Raw genomic sequence first — 14,003 nt, 5'->3', positions numbered from 1 at the left:
GTGGCTAATAATGTTGATATGATGAACCTTAGCTCGGAGGGCCGAGAGCCAGTCTGTCCTACACTTTGGAAGATGTCTCTGCACAGATATTTTGAGATTGTGTATCCCATATACTATGAATTTACATTTTATTTAGCTCCAGGTATATGCAAGGCCTGGATCTTGTGATCTCTGAACTGTCAAACTTAAATTAGAATATAGAGGAAAGGAGAAGTTGGACATTGGGCTGAGGACAGTTTAACTGATAGCATGGGGGAAAGACTTTGCAGATGAAGGTGGCAGAGATCCAAAATGATGGTTAGGCTTCCATTTCCCCTCTGCTAGTGGAATTTTTAACGTTATCTCTGTTGACAGTGGATTCACACACCCCATTGCACAAATTCTTTATGACTCTCCCCTCAGTTTCAAAAGTAGTTTACCATGTAGCAGAGCGGAGAAGATGCTGTTCTAGCAAAAACAAGTCTAAAGCCTTTTTGCTCACTGAATTAAATTTGAGGATGGTTTGTTGGTCCCTAACCAATGTGCTTTTCCAGAGGGGCATTGCTAGTGAAGCGGGTGAGAAGAGGTTGAGAGGAAAGGAGCGTCCACTGGACAACTTGGCAGACTTCCCGGATGTAAGAGTGTGAAATTAAACCTGAGATGTCAGAAGGCCGATCTGTTTCGAAAGAGTAGAAGTAGGAAGGGGAAGTGAGGCAAGAGATGGGAAGCCTAAAGGATAAAGGCCAGCAAGAAGCAAAGGACAGAGAAACAGAGGTGATGATTTAAGGATAAAAGGAGATGGCCTTCAGCACAGCCAGTTGGATGTGACTGAAAAAGACATGAGCAATGGAAGAAAAAGGCCAGCAAGAAAGAGGTGGGGCAGCAGAGCAGGGGCTGAATCAAACGTGTTCATGAGATCTTGAGAGGAAGAAATTTTAGGATTTTATAGTAGCCTGGATATGATGGAAGGGGGACAGAAAGGGAGACTGTGAAGGTGGTTATTTGTTGCACATCCCCCAAGGGCATCTCTGAATGGAAAACCCATTAATGCCAAAAGAGGGAAAGAACCTGGTCTACTCTTAATAACAGCCTGTCAGTAACTTGCAAAGAGATTTGTAGAGGAAGTTCTTCTTCACCCATCCTTCAGACACATATCTTAATTCTAGCAATTCTCTCCCCAGTGCCTGTATGGAGATGAAGAGTGTCATAACCTTGGCTTCTACCTTCTCACACAAAATTGCTGAGTGTTTCTCAAGGGGACCCATTTCCCTGGATTTTGCCTTTGTTCAGACCTTGGGTCAAGCCTAAACTTCTTTTCCTTGTATCCTGATAACTTAGCCTTAGTTCTACTATTTGGGAATGGTTGTGGATGAACATCTTCCTTTGCTGTGCTGTGAAGACTGTGGAGGGTATGGAGAATTCCTAAACTTTGTTGCTGTTGAAGATGCTGTCATAAAAAAGCTCATTTTGATTATATCTCGAGGCTGTTGTTCAGCTTCCTTTCTCGTTCGCAGCAGGCTGCCTTCCCTTCCCTGCCTTAAACTCATCCATAAAATCCACCATTGTGAATAATTTGTTGCTAAATCACCCTATTTTGTGCTCAAAGCAGCCTTGATCATTATGGGAATAATGGGGAGGAAATGAGGTTTGGTTAGGGTTTTTTTAGCAAATAAAAATGCAAACAGCTTAAATTAACAGTAAATGTACTCTAATGGCAACTGTACCCAGAGGCTCTAATTAAGGGTTAAAACCACACAAGATACACAATTTGGGGACATAATTGCTCTCTGGTTTGTGCGTCATTGCTGGAACTTGGGTGGGAGGGGGAAGTAGAGGCGAAGGGGTATTGACGACGGCTTTAATTTAAAAAAAAAACTTGTTGGGAAGTGTATGTGCCCGCCACCCTCCAAAAGTACAAAATATAACTTGCAAAGCAGGTGTTGCTTGCAGCAGAACAGAACCAAATGGCATTCCTCGCTCAGCCCCCTTTCTGCTTCTTCCTCTTGGTACTCCTCTCGCTCTCCTGGTCCATGGGGGCTGCAGCTGCGGTGGCGTTCCCTATTTCAGAAGGGCTTGTGTGGAAAGACCGCAAGGTAAGAAGAGAGCATAAGAAACTTCCATCACTGTGTTGCGAGTGGTGAAGACAGCCAAGATTTCAAGCACATTTTTTGATCAAAGTGCATTCTCTTTGGCAAGCATTAAATGTGAGATTAATTAAGGAAAGCAGAAACTGGGTTTTTAAAAAAAGTTTTAATTGGCAAAGATGACGTTTCATCTCGGAGTGTGTAAAATGAGTAGGAAAATAAATTTGGACTTTGCGTCCTGCTTCCCTTACGTTAAAAATGTAATTTCTTATGCTTCCTTCCATTCTGTATTGGTACTGTGGGGTGGGGTAGTATGCAATTGATTAAAATGTAATCAAGTAGCTAGAAGTCAAATATATCGTTTAAATTTCTGGGTTGCACTAGGTTGGTTTGCAATTGGTAGTTCTTTCTCTTCCCTGGCCAGCTTCAAGTTGAGCCAGCAATGGCTTACAGCCTGTTGTTATCGACATCCACTTAGAAGTTAGTCCCACTTTCTTCAGTGATGCTTCCGTCCAAGTAAGCTTATGTAGAATTGCAACTTTTGTGTTAAACCAACTGAACTGCACGCTTGGGCTGCCTCTTTAAGCGTGTTTACTTGGCAGTCTGTAGAATTTTCTACTGCATAGGTGTGGTTAGGATGGGACTGTATGCCTCCCAGCATTGCCAGACCCAGGTTGGGAAACTGGAAATTTGGATGGAGCCCCGGGGGGGGGGGGGGACACACCCCTGTGGGGCACATCCATTTTCTCCAGGGGGACTGATCTTCGTAGTCTGAAGATGAGTTGTAATTCCAGAATTAATGAAAAATTAAGCATTTGGTCTTAATTGGATTACATGTTCAGGTCTCGTGGCAAATCAGGGTGGGATAAGCGATTTCAGAACCTTTTCCCTTTGGGATTTACATAGCTCCTGGGGGGCAGACAGATATCCTCATTTTTTCCCCCCATTTCAGCAGTCTCAACTTCTTTGCTCCTGAAGCCTTCTTTGCTTCCTCAAGCCATCGGTGGTACCGTGTTTCCCCGAATATAAGACAGTGTCTTATATTAATTTTTGCTCCCAAAGATGCGCTATGTCTTATTTTCAGGGGATGTCTTATTTTTCTGTGTTCTGTTCATCGGGCATGCTTCCAAACAAAAACCTTGCTATGTCTTACTTTTGGGGATGCCTTATATTTTGCACTTCAGCAAAACCTCTACTATGTCTTATTTTTAGGGGATGTCTTATATTCGGGGAAACAGGGTAGTACTGGGGTTTCTTTTGCTCTTGGTTAATTTACTCAGTTCTTTGCTCCTGAAGCCTTCTTTGCTTCCTCAAGCCATCGGTGGTACCGTGTTTCCCCGAATATAAGACAGTGTCTTATATTAATTTTTGCTCCCAAAGATGCGCTATGTCTTATTTTCAGGGGATGTCTTATTTTTCTGTGTTCTGTTCATCGGGCATGCTTCCAAACAAAAACCTTGCTATGTCTTACTTTTGGGGATGCCTTATATTTTGCACTTCAGCAAAACCTCTACTATGTCTTATTTTTAGGGGATGTCTTATATTCGGGGAAACAGGGTAGTACTGGGGTTTCTTTTGCTCTTGGTTAATTTACGCAGTCATATATTTGTGCATCCAGGGAGCCTCCCAAGTATTTTATTTATTTTTAAAAAAAACATTTGTTAGCCACCTTTTAACCTTGCAGAATGTGCCTTGCAGTGTTAATAAAACAACAGGTTTTTTTTAAAAAAACACACACACACAAAAGACCACAATATAAAAATCTCTGATTAGGACTGCCAATAAATAGAAACTAAATAATCAAATGCAATCCTAAATAAAATACGGTAATATGGAAACCCTGAATATAGAAATCCTTACTTTGCCAGTTGATCGGTTTTGCTGCTTTAGTGGGTGGCAGAGACCTTTCCTATTAGGTGGAATGAAATTAATGATGAGTGGAACTCAAGTACAGAAAATAGGGATTTAAGTGTTTCACAGCTTCAAGAGTGAAGGTATATTTTGTTGGCGGAGTTGGTTTGAAATATGGGTGAGCTTGCTCTCAGATCTCCACTGTATATGTTTCAGCTTTCAAAGATAATACACTAAAGCTCCACATTTATCAATATAATTGAGTGCTGCTATGGGATTTTTTTTTAAAAACCCAGTCATTAGAGGAGTCCTTTTAAGACTTTTCAACTCCTGAGTGCTTGATTTACTGTACTCTCTCTTGAAAAAGATCCAAGAACCAATGCATAAAATTCACCATTAAAATGATACTTTTCATCCAAATTATTGAATAATCTACAGTGAAGAAACCAGATAGTTTATTAGCTGATTGCCTTTGTCATTTTTTTTAAATAAAGGCTTTTTGATTGAAAGGTTTAGAGTGGAATTTTTAAAAGAGTCCACAGTGGCTTTCTGTAGCAATACTTAAATTGCCTCTGCTTACTTTTCAAGTATTTTCAGGTGCCGGCAGACATAAAAAGGAGTGAAGTGCTCGCCTTCCTATCTGGGCTGGCCGACTGGGCATCCCACGTGAATGAGGCACCCCTGTCAAGGCAAGAGAGGACTGACCTCCGTCCCCGGCAAGAACGAGCGACCTTTCCACAGCCCCCAGCTCGGGAAAAGGCATCTTGCAAGAACTTCTTCTGGAAGACGTTCTCCTCCTGCTAACAGGACTGCGTTCCCGGAATGCTTCCTTAGCTCCACTGAACTCTCTCGAGATGAGTACAATCAGTGACGGCTCTCTTTGGGAGCTACTACTGTCGTGTAAATTACATTATTTCCCCTTCCCTTTCATCAATAATTAGTCCCAGGGAAACAAAGAATCTTGTAGCACCCGAAGACTAAACCAATTTTATCGTGGCAAAAGCTTTTGTGAACCACAGTCCACATTGTTAGGTGCGCAGTTCTCCGAGGGCAGGTGTGTACACTGGTGCAAACAGAAGAAAGGGGTGGTGGGTAAATCATTATACAGTAACGCCAGGAGACTGAGCAATCAAGGAATTGGGCTGTGACATCACTGCGTGGAGAATGTGAGAAAATAGGATCTAGTCTAGTCAAAAAGAGCAAACAATCTCACCACTGGGTTGGATCAATCACTCCCCACTCCCAGGCCTTATTGAGACCAAGACTGGTTTCATTCCATTGTTACGACAGTCCTGTGTAAATGATGGGCATGAACATATTTTGTTTGCTCTGCTCTCCCGCTTTAGGAATCCTTCATTCAAACTCCTGTGTATATATACCATGAGTGAATGTGACTGCTATATACCTTTAAACAGAGATTGTCAGGGGTGAGGGGCACAGTCAAAGTTAAATAGATTTACCTAAGGGCTTGTGGATTTCATTTCCTGGCATGCACACCCACTAGCATGGCCTTTGTTTCTATGTCCAAAGACCCCCTATGCTCAACAGCAGAACGCTCTTCGAATGATTTCAGTTCCCCTGAAATTCTTGTTGGTCTCTTTGAAGTCCTGCTGGACTCAGATCTAACAGTCCTCTCAGAGGGATGGTCGTGTAGAGCACACTGTTTAGTAGCCCTTGATGCAGTTACGGAACTGGGGGGAGGAAGGGGCAAATTAGATTGTTGTTGGCAGGTCAAAGTGCCCTCTGCCAAGCAGCGTAGCCTCAAGTGAACTGTCAGGTTTTGTATGTGAGACGGAAACACTTCAGCAGTGCCTCACAGATGATTTCAAGCCAATCCAACTACAGAATGTCATCTCAACATGCCTGTTTTCCCCCCTGCTGTTTGCCATTGCCGGATTTTGTCCCCGCATCCAACTGTCTTGACACAGAAATAAAATATTGCTGTGCATAACTAACCTTTTGGGTTATATTCTTAAGCAGAGAGAACGAGAAGTGTGGTTACGGAGCCCATCCTGCACTAGCAATATTTCATCCAGAGCCTCCTTGTGCAGTGTCTTTTCAAAGAGTTGCTGGGGTATATTTGAACTCTGCTGAGACCAGTTTTTGTATGAAGTGGATTATATCAGAAGCATCTTGCCATTGGTTTCTCCCCTCCCCCCCACGGTCAACGCTTATCTGATGAAATACCTAAACTGAAATGGCTAGAAGATCATGCGGTAGGCACAAGTTAATCAAATGATACAAAATCTTTAATGCCAATTTTAGAAAGTATGTAAAGAAGTGACTTTTTAGCAAACTTAATCTAACCCATATTATTCTTTCGTTAGCAAGAGCAGTGATTGTCCCGTGTTTTTACATCCAAGTAAAGCCTGGATGCCGTCTTATAGCTCTTTAAAAACGTTGATAGATTCCTATAGAAACAGCCAAGGCAACAAGGCAGAGGCAGCAGCTGAGAACTGCTGGGGGGGGGGGGTGATTTTTGAAATAGGGCCCCACCCAGTCTATGAAAACGTGAAGGGAAGCAATAAAAAGATACATTATGTTCTAGGGGAGCAACGATTTAGCAGGCAAAGACAACCTCTTGTTTAAATGAGGTGGTGGTACATCAAGCCATGGGAGAGACGAAGGCGAGGAGTGGTCAGAAAGTAAGACTGCAAATCAGGAATTCCTGGGTGCTGAAAGAAATGACAGCTAGAAGCTCAGCATGTGTGTTCAACTGGGCTCCCCTCAGCCCAGAAGATTCTCCATCCTACTTAAAATAGCATTTTTTTCTGACTGCTTTAACATCATGCTCTCCAGGAATTGTTCGGACAGGTCCTTAAAGGCTTGTGCCAAATAATCTGCAGGAAGATTTAAAAAGTAGCTTTCCCCCCGTGATTCAAGAACTGGCAAGTTACGGCGCCCTGTGGAATGACAAACACCTTTTGGCTACACAGGACTCTCTGTACTGACATGCTCAGTTAGTTTATAAATCCAAGTACAGAAAGCCACCCAGACTTTTCCTGGAACGAGTCTCTACTTCCTGGCCACTTCGAGTGTCAGCTGCCGCGGCCTCCTACTTCTTGCGCTTGGGGCTCAACCAGTCTCTCAAAGGCGGCTTCTCTTTGCCCTTCGAGATGCTTCTCAAGGCGTGCAGAGCCTGCACCTGTTGCAGACGCCGCGAAAGCTCCTCTTGGCATGCCTTCTGCAAGGCCTCCGTCTTGGGCTTGTCCCAGTTCAGGGCCAGAGCAAGGGATTCTGGGTCATTTTTAGAAACCAGCTGCAATGGGAAACAAACGGAAAACAGTCCATCAGTCACACCAGTGTCTGTGCCTGCTTCTGAGTCCTCACCTCTTCTGCTAGAACCAGAAATGGTTCTGTGGTGAAACATGTGGGTTGCAGGCAGAAGAAGAAGAGTTTGGATTTATATCCCCCCTTTCTCTCCTGTAAGGAGACTCAAAGGGGCTTACAATCTCCCTTCCCTTCCCCCCCCCCACAACAAACACCCTGTGAGGTGGGTGGGGCTGAGAGAGCTCAGAAGAACTGTGACTAGCCCAAGGTCACCCAGCTGGCGTGTGTGGGAGTGCGCAAGCTAATCCGGTTCACCCTCCACAAGCCTCCACAGCTCAAGTGGCAGAGCAGGGAATCAAACCCGGTTTCCCAGATTAGAATGCATCTGCCCTTAACCACTACACCCTGCTGGCTCTCCAGTTCAGTCCCCAGCCTGTCTAGTTAAAAATGTCTCAGGTCTTTCTCTGCCCAAGACCTAGACCAGTTATTCCTTTCTATGCCTATACCTTTCTAGGCAGGCTAATTACTCTAGGTTTACCCACCTCCAAGTCCTGACTGGCCAGGCTGAGTTCCGGAGCTGCCTTCTCCCTGAGTTGTGTCAAGGTTTGGCTGCTGAGCTGAGTTGTGGGGGCAGATCCTCCGCTGTTGCTCTCAAGATCAACCGTAACCTTTCCGTCGGTGGTAGTTTCCTCTGCTTCTAGATTTAGATGGAAACCAGGGGTGTATTAACAAAAAGGGCGAGAAACCTCGATGTGTCAACCTTACTGAAACTGTTGGTTCCTTTCAGAAATTCCTCAGGTATTTTGCATGAGGAGAGAAACCCATGCATTTCATATTTAGGTCCAATTCTGGCAACTCCAGCATATAATTCAAGTGCACAAAACAGCCCATGTTCTGTCTATTTTTGAAGATGTCCACTTATTGGGGCAGTGGTTAACAGCAGGTGGACTCAAACTGGAGAACCGAGTTTGATTCCACACTTCTCCACAAGAGCGGCAGAGTCTGGTGAACCAGATGTGTTTCCGCACTCCTGCATTCTTACGGGGTGACCGTGGGCTAGTCACAGTTCTCTCAGGACTCTCTCAGCCCCACCTACCTCACAGGGTGTTTGTTGTGGGGAGAGGAAGGGAAAGGAGTTTGCAAATTGAGTCCTTACAGGAGAGGGGGTGGGGGTATAAGTCTAAACTCTTCTTTTGTCAATGCAGAAGGTGCCAGTTAAGTTTTCAATTCTCTTAGCCATGATGAGATCACCCTGTCTTTTTCCAACAATAGCTCTGGGTTATCAAAAAGCCCTCTCTGGCAGATGTGCAGCAGGCTTGAGAGCAATCAAATGTATGAAATTCCGGGCAAGTCCTTGCTTCTCCCAAACAGCTGTTGGTTCAGGTATTACGCAAAAACCCGAAGAAAAATACTATGTTTGAAGCACAGAATAATTGCAGCTTGTGGGTTTTGAAAACAATTCTCTTTTTCCTTTAAGTTAAAACCATTTTGTCAAACCTTGACTAAATTCTCTCTTTGATTTAGGCTGTACAGTTTCTTAGTGGCGGTGTTCAATGCTACATACCATACCTGGCACCTTTCTGGTGTTAAATAATGAACTGTGCATATTATTCGAAGACTCCTCCTTTTCGTTCCTTCGACACTGCAATACTTCCTAGCAAGCCCGCCCAGGCTTCTGCTGACAGCCACATACCTGCAGCCGTTGGTACAGCGCTGTCCTCATTTTTCAATGCTTGCAGGTACAGTTGGAGAAGCTGCCGGGACTGCCGTTCCTCCTCTCTCCTGTCCAGCATCTGTTGGAGAGTGTCTTGCAGAGTTTGGATTTTGTGCTGGTTCTCAGCAAGTTCTTCAGCCAGTTCTGAGCACGGTACATCAATGAGCACCTGGAATAAAACAGTAGCACTGGGACGGCAACAAAGGGACCTCTGTCCTTACAAGATACAGAACATTTTCTCTTATCTCTAAAGTATGTTTCTAGGACTAGGGCAGTGAGAGCGAACCTTTTTGAGACCGAGTGCCCAAATTGCAACCCAAAACCCACTTATTTATCGCAAAGTGCCAACGCAGCAATTTAACCTGAATAACCCCCTTGAGCAGGGGCCAGCCTGCTGTAGCCTCCAGCAAGTCCCACATGCGCTGCTCTGCACCTCTCGAGCATGTCTGCCCCCTCCCCCCAGGCAGCAGCCACCTGGAGCACAGGCACCAGGCCCGCCAGCCGAGTCCCCCTCCTCGCTGAGGTGCATGCACATCAAGTCCAGCGGCCCAGCCCAGCCCAGATGTGTGTGTGGGGGGTGATTTCCCCCCCACATGACAAACTCTGTGCTCGTGTGCCCACAGAGAGGGCTCTGAGTGCCACCTCTGGCACCCGTGCCATAGGTTCGCCACCACTGGACTAGGGAATGCCATTACAGAGTCAGTCATTTTTATTTACTATAGCTTGGTACATAGGTTAAAATCTTGCAATTTAGGACAACTTGTTTTTAAAACAAACAAAGAGCAAAACAAATAATTCTTTACAATCTTTGTCTAAGGCAGGCAGAGGTTCACTGGCCATTCCCTCCTGGTGAATCCCTCACTGCCAAATGTGGCAAATGGTGACTTCACAGAAGATAGCCAACTTGATACTGGTAAACAGCCTTCCTGTAAACTCTTGTGTTTTGATAACGGGCATCCAACAGATATGGGTATACGGTCATATTTTATTCTTTAACTCTTCTCAGAGTTAACAAGTGGATGGCAGGAAATGTATTTTGAGTATTCCTTGTGCAGCCTTTTTTTTAAATACCTGGAGGTCTTCCTCTGACATCAAGATAATGGTGGAGAGGTCAGCCTTCAGTTGTCTGGCAAGGTGCCGCCATCTCTCTCCCTTGCTGTCTGCTCCATCTGTCTCAGTGGTCTCTCTCTGGAGCCAAGCTGTGCCCCCATCTAAAAGAGGCACAGTTGTCAGCAGAAACAGCAAAGAGTTGGGGCATCTCTTGTGCCACGATCCGTCAAGTATTGCTGAAGAAGGTCCAAGATTCTTTGGAGTTTTAAAGCAACAGTCTAACCTCCTTTAGTCACAAGTTAGAGACACACATGAACAGGACATAACATAAATAAGGACTTCACACTTTCTCTGTTTTAAAAACTATGTGCCTTTTCTCATAGACCTGCCCAAGCCCATTTCACAAAAAATAAAAATAATTCAACTCTTAAAGTTGTAACGACAACAAAAGCCATCAATACCAAAATTAGCAAATGAATCTACTAGGGGCATACAGAGAAACAGAGCAGCATGAAAGCATTAGTTTAAAAAAACTAAAAGCAGGGGGTGTGGTTCTCAGCAGAAACACAGAAGCAGCAGAAGGTTAGCAGGAACAGTGGAATCACAGAGTTGGAAGAGACCCCAAGGGTCATCCAGTCCAACCCCCTGCAATGTAGCAACACACAATCTCACAAAGAAAAGGGGCTGGGAGCAGCAGCTATAGAAGACATCTTTGGATTGCTTCTGCATTGGAAGGGAAAGCAAATGTTGGATGAACAAAGAGAGATTTAGGGTTGGAATATTCTAACACTGAATTCTCAGAGCCCAAAGGCTTCCTTGGGTGAAAGTTCTTAGCCCCTTCCCCTTAGACTTCATGAACACTGGACACTGACCTGCCTGCTATTTGAATACAGCCCTAAAACCAAGAATGTAGACAACAGCTTGCCTTCTTTATTTCACTGTGGTGTGCTTGTTAGGAAAGTCACACAGGAATTCCTTTGCCTCAACAGTGCTCATATTTCTGAACAGAAACACAAGCTATTAGTAGAGGCAAAAACTGCTGTAGTCCGCTCATGGACATAAATGAAACTGTCGATCTATTACATTTCTTGAAACTTATTTCCTTGTTCCACGATAACATTTATTTTCATAATTAGCATAAGGATCAAATCTGTTGATAAAATATATTTTAATGGTATTCTAGTAAAAGTATAGCACTGAAAATACTGGACCATTATTTAAAAGCACTTCACCAGTGAATTGATGACATCTTTTTTGATGGGTCAAATGCCCAACTCCACTTGATTAGCACAAACCGAAGGAATTTTGCAACATAACCTTCTCCGAGATGTATAACTACTGTTGCTTCTCTTGGCGGAGAATTTGAATTAGCTAAAGGAGTGGCTCAGAAAATGTATTCTCCTTCCTTTGGCATTACAGTTCAAACAGACGATGACCTACCTACACGGCTGCTGGACCATTTTTCATCCTTCGCCAACACCACAAACTTGGTGTTTGGTGGCAGACACAAGAAGTAGTCCTCGTCGTCCACAATGGTGCCATCTTTGGCCAATACCAAGGTGATGGGGCCTAAGCTCTTGTCAATTGCAAGCAGGTCACAAGCTGTGGAAAACAAGAGTTGTGATGACAGTCTTCTATTTAACATTTCTTTGTCGGCCATTTTGTCTATTACTTCCTCCTCTCCGATGGTCTTAACAATTAATGCTGAGAAGGAGAGACTGGAAGCTGTGTGGCTAATTGGTTCTCTGTTCATAAAATCCCCGGACACCCAATGAAATGGATTGGCAGTAGATTTTTTATTACCTTTTTATGATTAGTTTAAAAATTATTGGCAGCAAAGATTGAAAAAAAGGGAAGTGTTTCTTCCTATAACACATAATTCATTTATGGAATGTGCTGCCTCATGATGTGGGGATGATCGCTGGCTGACTTGAATAGAAATCCATACCTTCTTTCCATTTCCATTTTTAAATTATTATTCCTGAACTTGAGCTATTGGTCAGATCAGGAATGCATGCTCTCAGTGGAGAGAACGCGCAGAAACCTCTCTGAACAGAGAAGGAAGAAAAACAGAGCGTGCTTTTATTAAAGCTCACCATCCAGAAAGGGGGTCTGCAATCAGCTCTTTGCTTCTGCAAGTCAAGACTGCCTTCAGCTGCTGCTTAATGAAGCTCGAGCAAACTAGGAGTCGGTTTCTTTCTTCCAAAGGACATGCCGCAAATGGCTAAGGAGAGTAGCACACAGTTGGGTGGGGACTATTCCCATCTGTGGAATTCCTTGCTTGGAGCCACAGTTGTCACCTCCAGCTAATTTGCTCTGCCTACAAGTGATGAGAGAACGGCAGAAGAGATGCAATCCCAAAACTGCTGGAATCAGAGCTGCTCCAGGCCATGAATCATGGGTGCAATTATCTTGCTACGTACAGCAGGCAAGCACTCAGAATTGGGGTCTCTGCTACAAGTAGTGCAGGTTTTGCTGAAGCATCTATCCTCATCCCTAACAGAGCAATGGACTCTAATCTGGAGAACCAGGTCTGATTCCCCACTCCTTCACAAGAGTAGCAGACTCTAATCTGCCTTGACACGTTCCCAGTAGCTACTGGAGCGGAGCTGTTCTTGCTTCTGATAGGCTGTCTTGCTTCTGATAGGCTCCATGGCATATTGGACAAATTGTTGGAGAAGCTCCGGAAGGCTCAGGTTCGAATCTCTCCTGTGCCATGGAAGCTAACTGGGCGACCTTGGGCCAGTCACATGGCCTAACCTACTTCGCAGGTTTGTTGTGAAGATAAAATGGAGGAGGGGACAATGTTAACTGCTAAGGGTACTCATTGGATGGAAAGGTGAGGTATAAACGAAGTAAACAATAGGTTGGCCTTCAATAACTTGCCACATGTTATTGTCTTGGGCAAATCCTTCAAGATTTACAGGTTTCTACCTTCTCTTTAATTTGCACAGCATAACTGTTTCTAGGATTTCCTGTGGTTTTCCTAGCCCTGCCCTTTCCAGTTTCCTTTCAATGACACAGGAGAAATCACATTTCAAAGCAGTTCCTCATTCCTCAGACTACATACTATTCGACCTGATCTCTTCTCTCTTTTGCTGGGTCCACATTCCTCTCCAGTTCTATTTAAGCTCTCTTTCATTTGATTTTGCAGCTAAAGGCTGCAAAATATACATGTTCCTGGACAGAAGCATTTTCCCCCCAAAGGGATTCTGTTTTCTTACAAGATGTCCAAACACTGCTGCTCTTTTGGAATGAACAGGTAGAGATCACTACTCCGGCTTTAACAAACAATAGTCAGCAACACTTCATGCAGCTTCTCTTCCACTTCAGTTCCACAAACTTGTATGGACGTATTTTTTTTATTAGTACCTATGTGCTATTATTTTGCTATCTAAATAATTATCAATCCCACTATTTCTTCTCTGTGTAGGGGGAAAAATAGCCAGGGTTTCTCAGTCAGAAAAAATATAAATAATTTAAGCACACACACACAATACTCTTTTAAATAAATAATACAAGAAAGAATTGCACCATACCTACTAAAAATCCAGCATTAAAAAGTAGCCATACCAAATTACCACCCCCACCCCCAACGTCAGACGTATTATTGGTCATCGGCCTTTAATAGCTGTGTGACAGGCTGGAATTCAACAAGTGCTGCTCTTCCCGTGAAGCCCCACCGGTGGAATTTCTACCTGCGGTGCCTGCAAGATGTATAGGTTACTCCTATCACTCCCTCCCAAAGCTTCTCACCCTTGCTCCTCAACTCCTGCAGGCGGGAGGCAGCCACTCCATACTGCTCCTGTTGACCATTCCGCCTGATCAGGCATTGCTTCAACAGGGGCAGCGCGACGCCAGCCGCTGTCATTGCTCTCCTTTCGCTCCTGCTCTAGAGATTGCAACCGAAAGTCCCGGACCTCTCACAGCAGACAACCAATCAGCGCACAGCTGGGCACGTGGTCCCTTCCCAGTGTTCCTTCCGGGCTTCGTACTCCCTTTCCCCGGTGCATTTGGGGAAGTGTAGTTCAAAATAGAGATCAATGCCCTGGAAA

The 14,003-nt window shown here is 44.3% G+C and overlaps 2 protein-coding genes across 2 annotated transcripts; one reads left to right on the top strand and one right to left on the bottom strand.

The window, feature by feature from the left end:
• Window positions 1-1,841: 1,841 nt before the first annotated feature.
• Window positions 1,842-5,860, top strand: CORT (cortistatin). Its single transcript, XM_048519438.1, has 2 exons — window positions 1,842-2,072; window positions 4,503-5,860. The coding sequence occupies exons 1-2, from the start codon at window positions 1,944-1,946 to the stop codon at window positions 4,716-4,718; spliced, it is 345 nt and encodes a 114-aa protein (XP_048375395.1). The 5' UTR covers window positions 1,842-1,943; the 3' UTR covers window positions 4,719-5,860.
• Window positions 5,861-6,141: 281 nt separating this feature from the next.
• DFFA (DNA fragmentation factor subunit alpha) lies at window positions 6,142-13,904 on the bottom strand. Its single transcript, XM_048519437.1, has 6 exons — window positions 13,705-13,904; window positions 11,389-11,550; window positions 9,970-10,109; window positions 8,878-9,067; window positions 7,727-7,881; window positions 6,142-7,173 (listed from the first exon to the last, which is right to left on the bottom strand). Exons 1-6 carry the CDS (start codon window positions 13,817-13,819, stop codon window positions 6,970-6,972), a joined length of 966 nt encoding a protein of 321 aa, XP_048375394.1. The 5' UTR covers window positions 13,820-13,904; the 3' UTR covers window positions 6,142-6,969.
• Between the last annotated feature and the right edge of the window lie 99 nt (window positions 13,905-14,003).

The sequence above is a fragment of the Sphaerodactylus townsendi genome, linkage group LG16 (genome assembly GCF_021028975.2).
Source record: "Sphaerodactylus townsendi isolate TG3544 linkage group LG16, MPM_Stown_v2.3, whole genome shotgun sequence".
NCBI lineage: Eukaryota > Metazoa > Chordata > Lepidosauria > Squamata > Sphaerodactylidae > Sphaerodactylus > Sphaerodactylus townsendi.
The sequence above is the reverse complement of the archived record's forward strand: the minus strand, read 5'-3'. Positions and strand labels throughout refer to the sequence as shown.

Bases quoted from the DNA above. Each gene is read 5' to 3' on its own strand.
- CORT (XM_048519438.1), top strand. From the start codon at position 1,944: ATGGCATTCCTCGCTCAGCCCCCTTTCTGCTTCTTCCTCTTGGTACTC. The intron at 2,073-4,502 runs GTAAGAAGAGAG...TTACTTTTCAAG, and splicing joins TTGTGTGGAAAGACCGCAAG to TATTTTCAGGTGCCGGCAGA.
- DFFA (XM_048519437.1), bottom strand. From the start codon at position 13,819: ATGACAGCGGCTGGCGTCGCGCTGCCCCTGTTGAAGCAATGCCTGATC. The intron at 7,882-8,877 runs GTATGTGGCTGT...ATCTAAATCTAG, and splicing joins CGCTGTACCAACGGCTGCAG to AAGCAGAGGAAACTACCACC. The intron at 7,174-7,726 runs GTGGGTAAACCT...TTCCCATTGCAG, and splicing joins TGGCCAGTCAGGACTTGGAG to CTGGTTTCTAAAAATGACCC.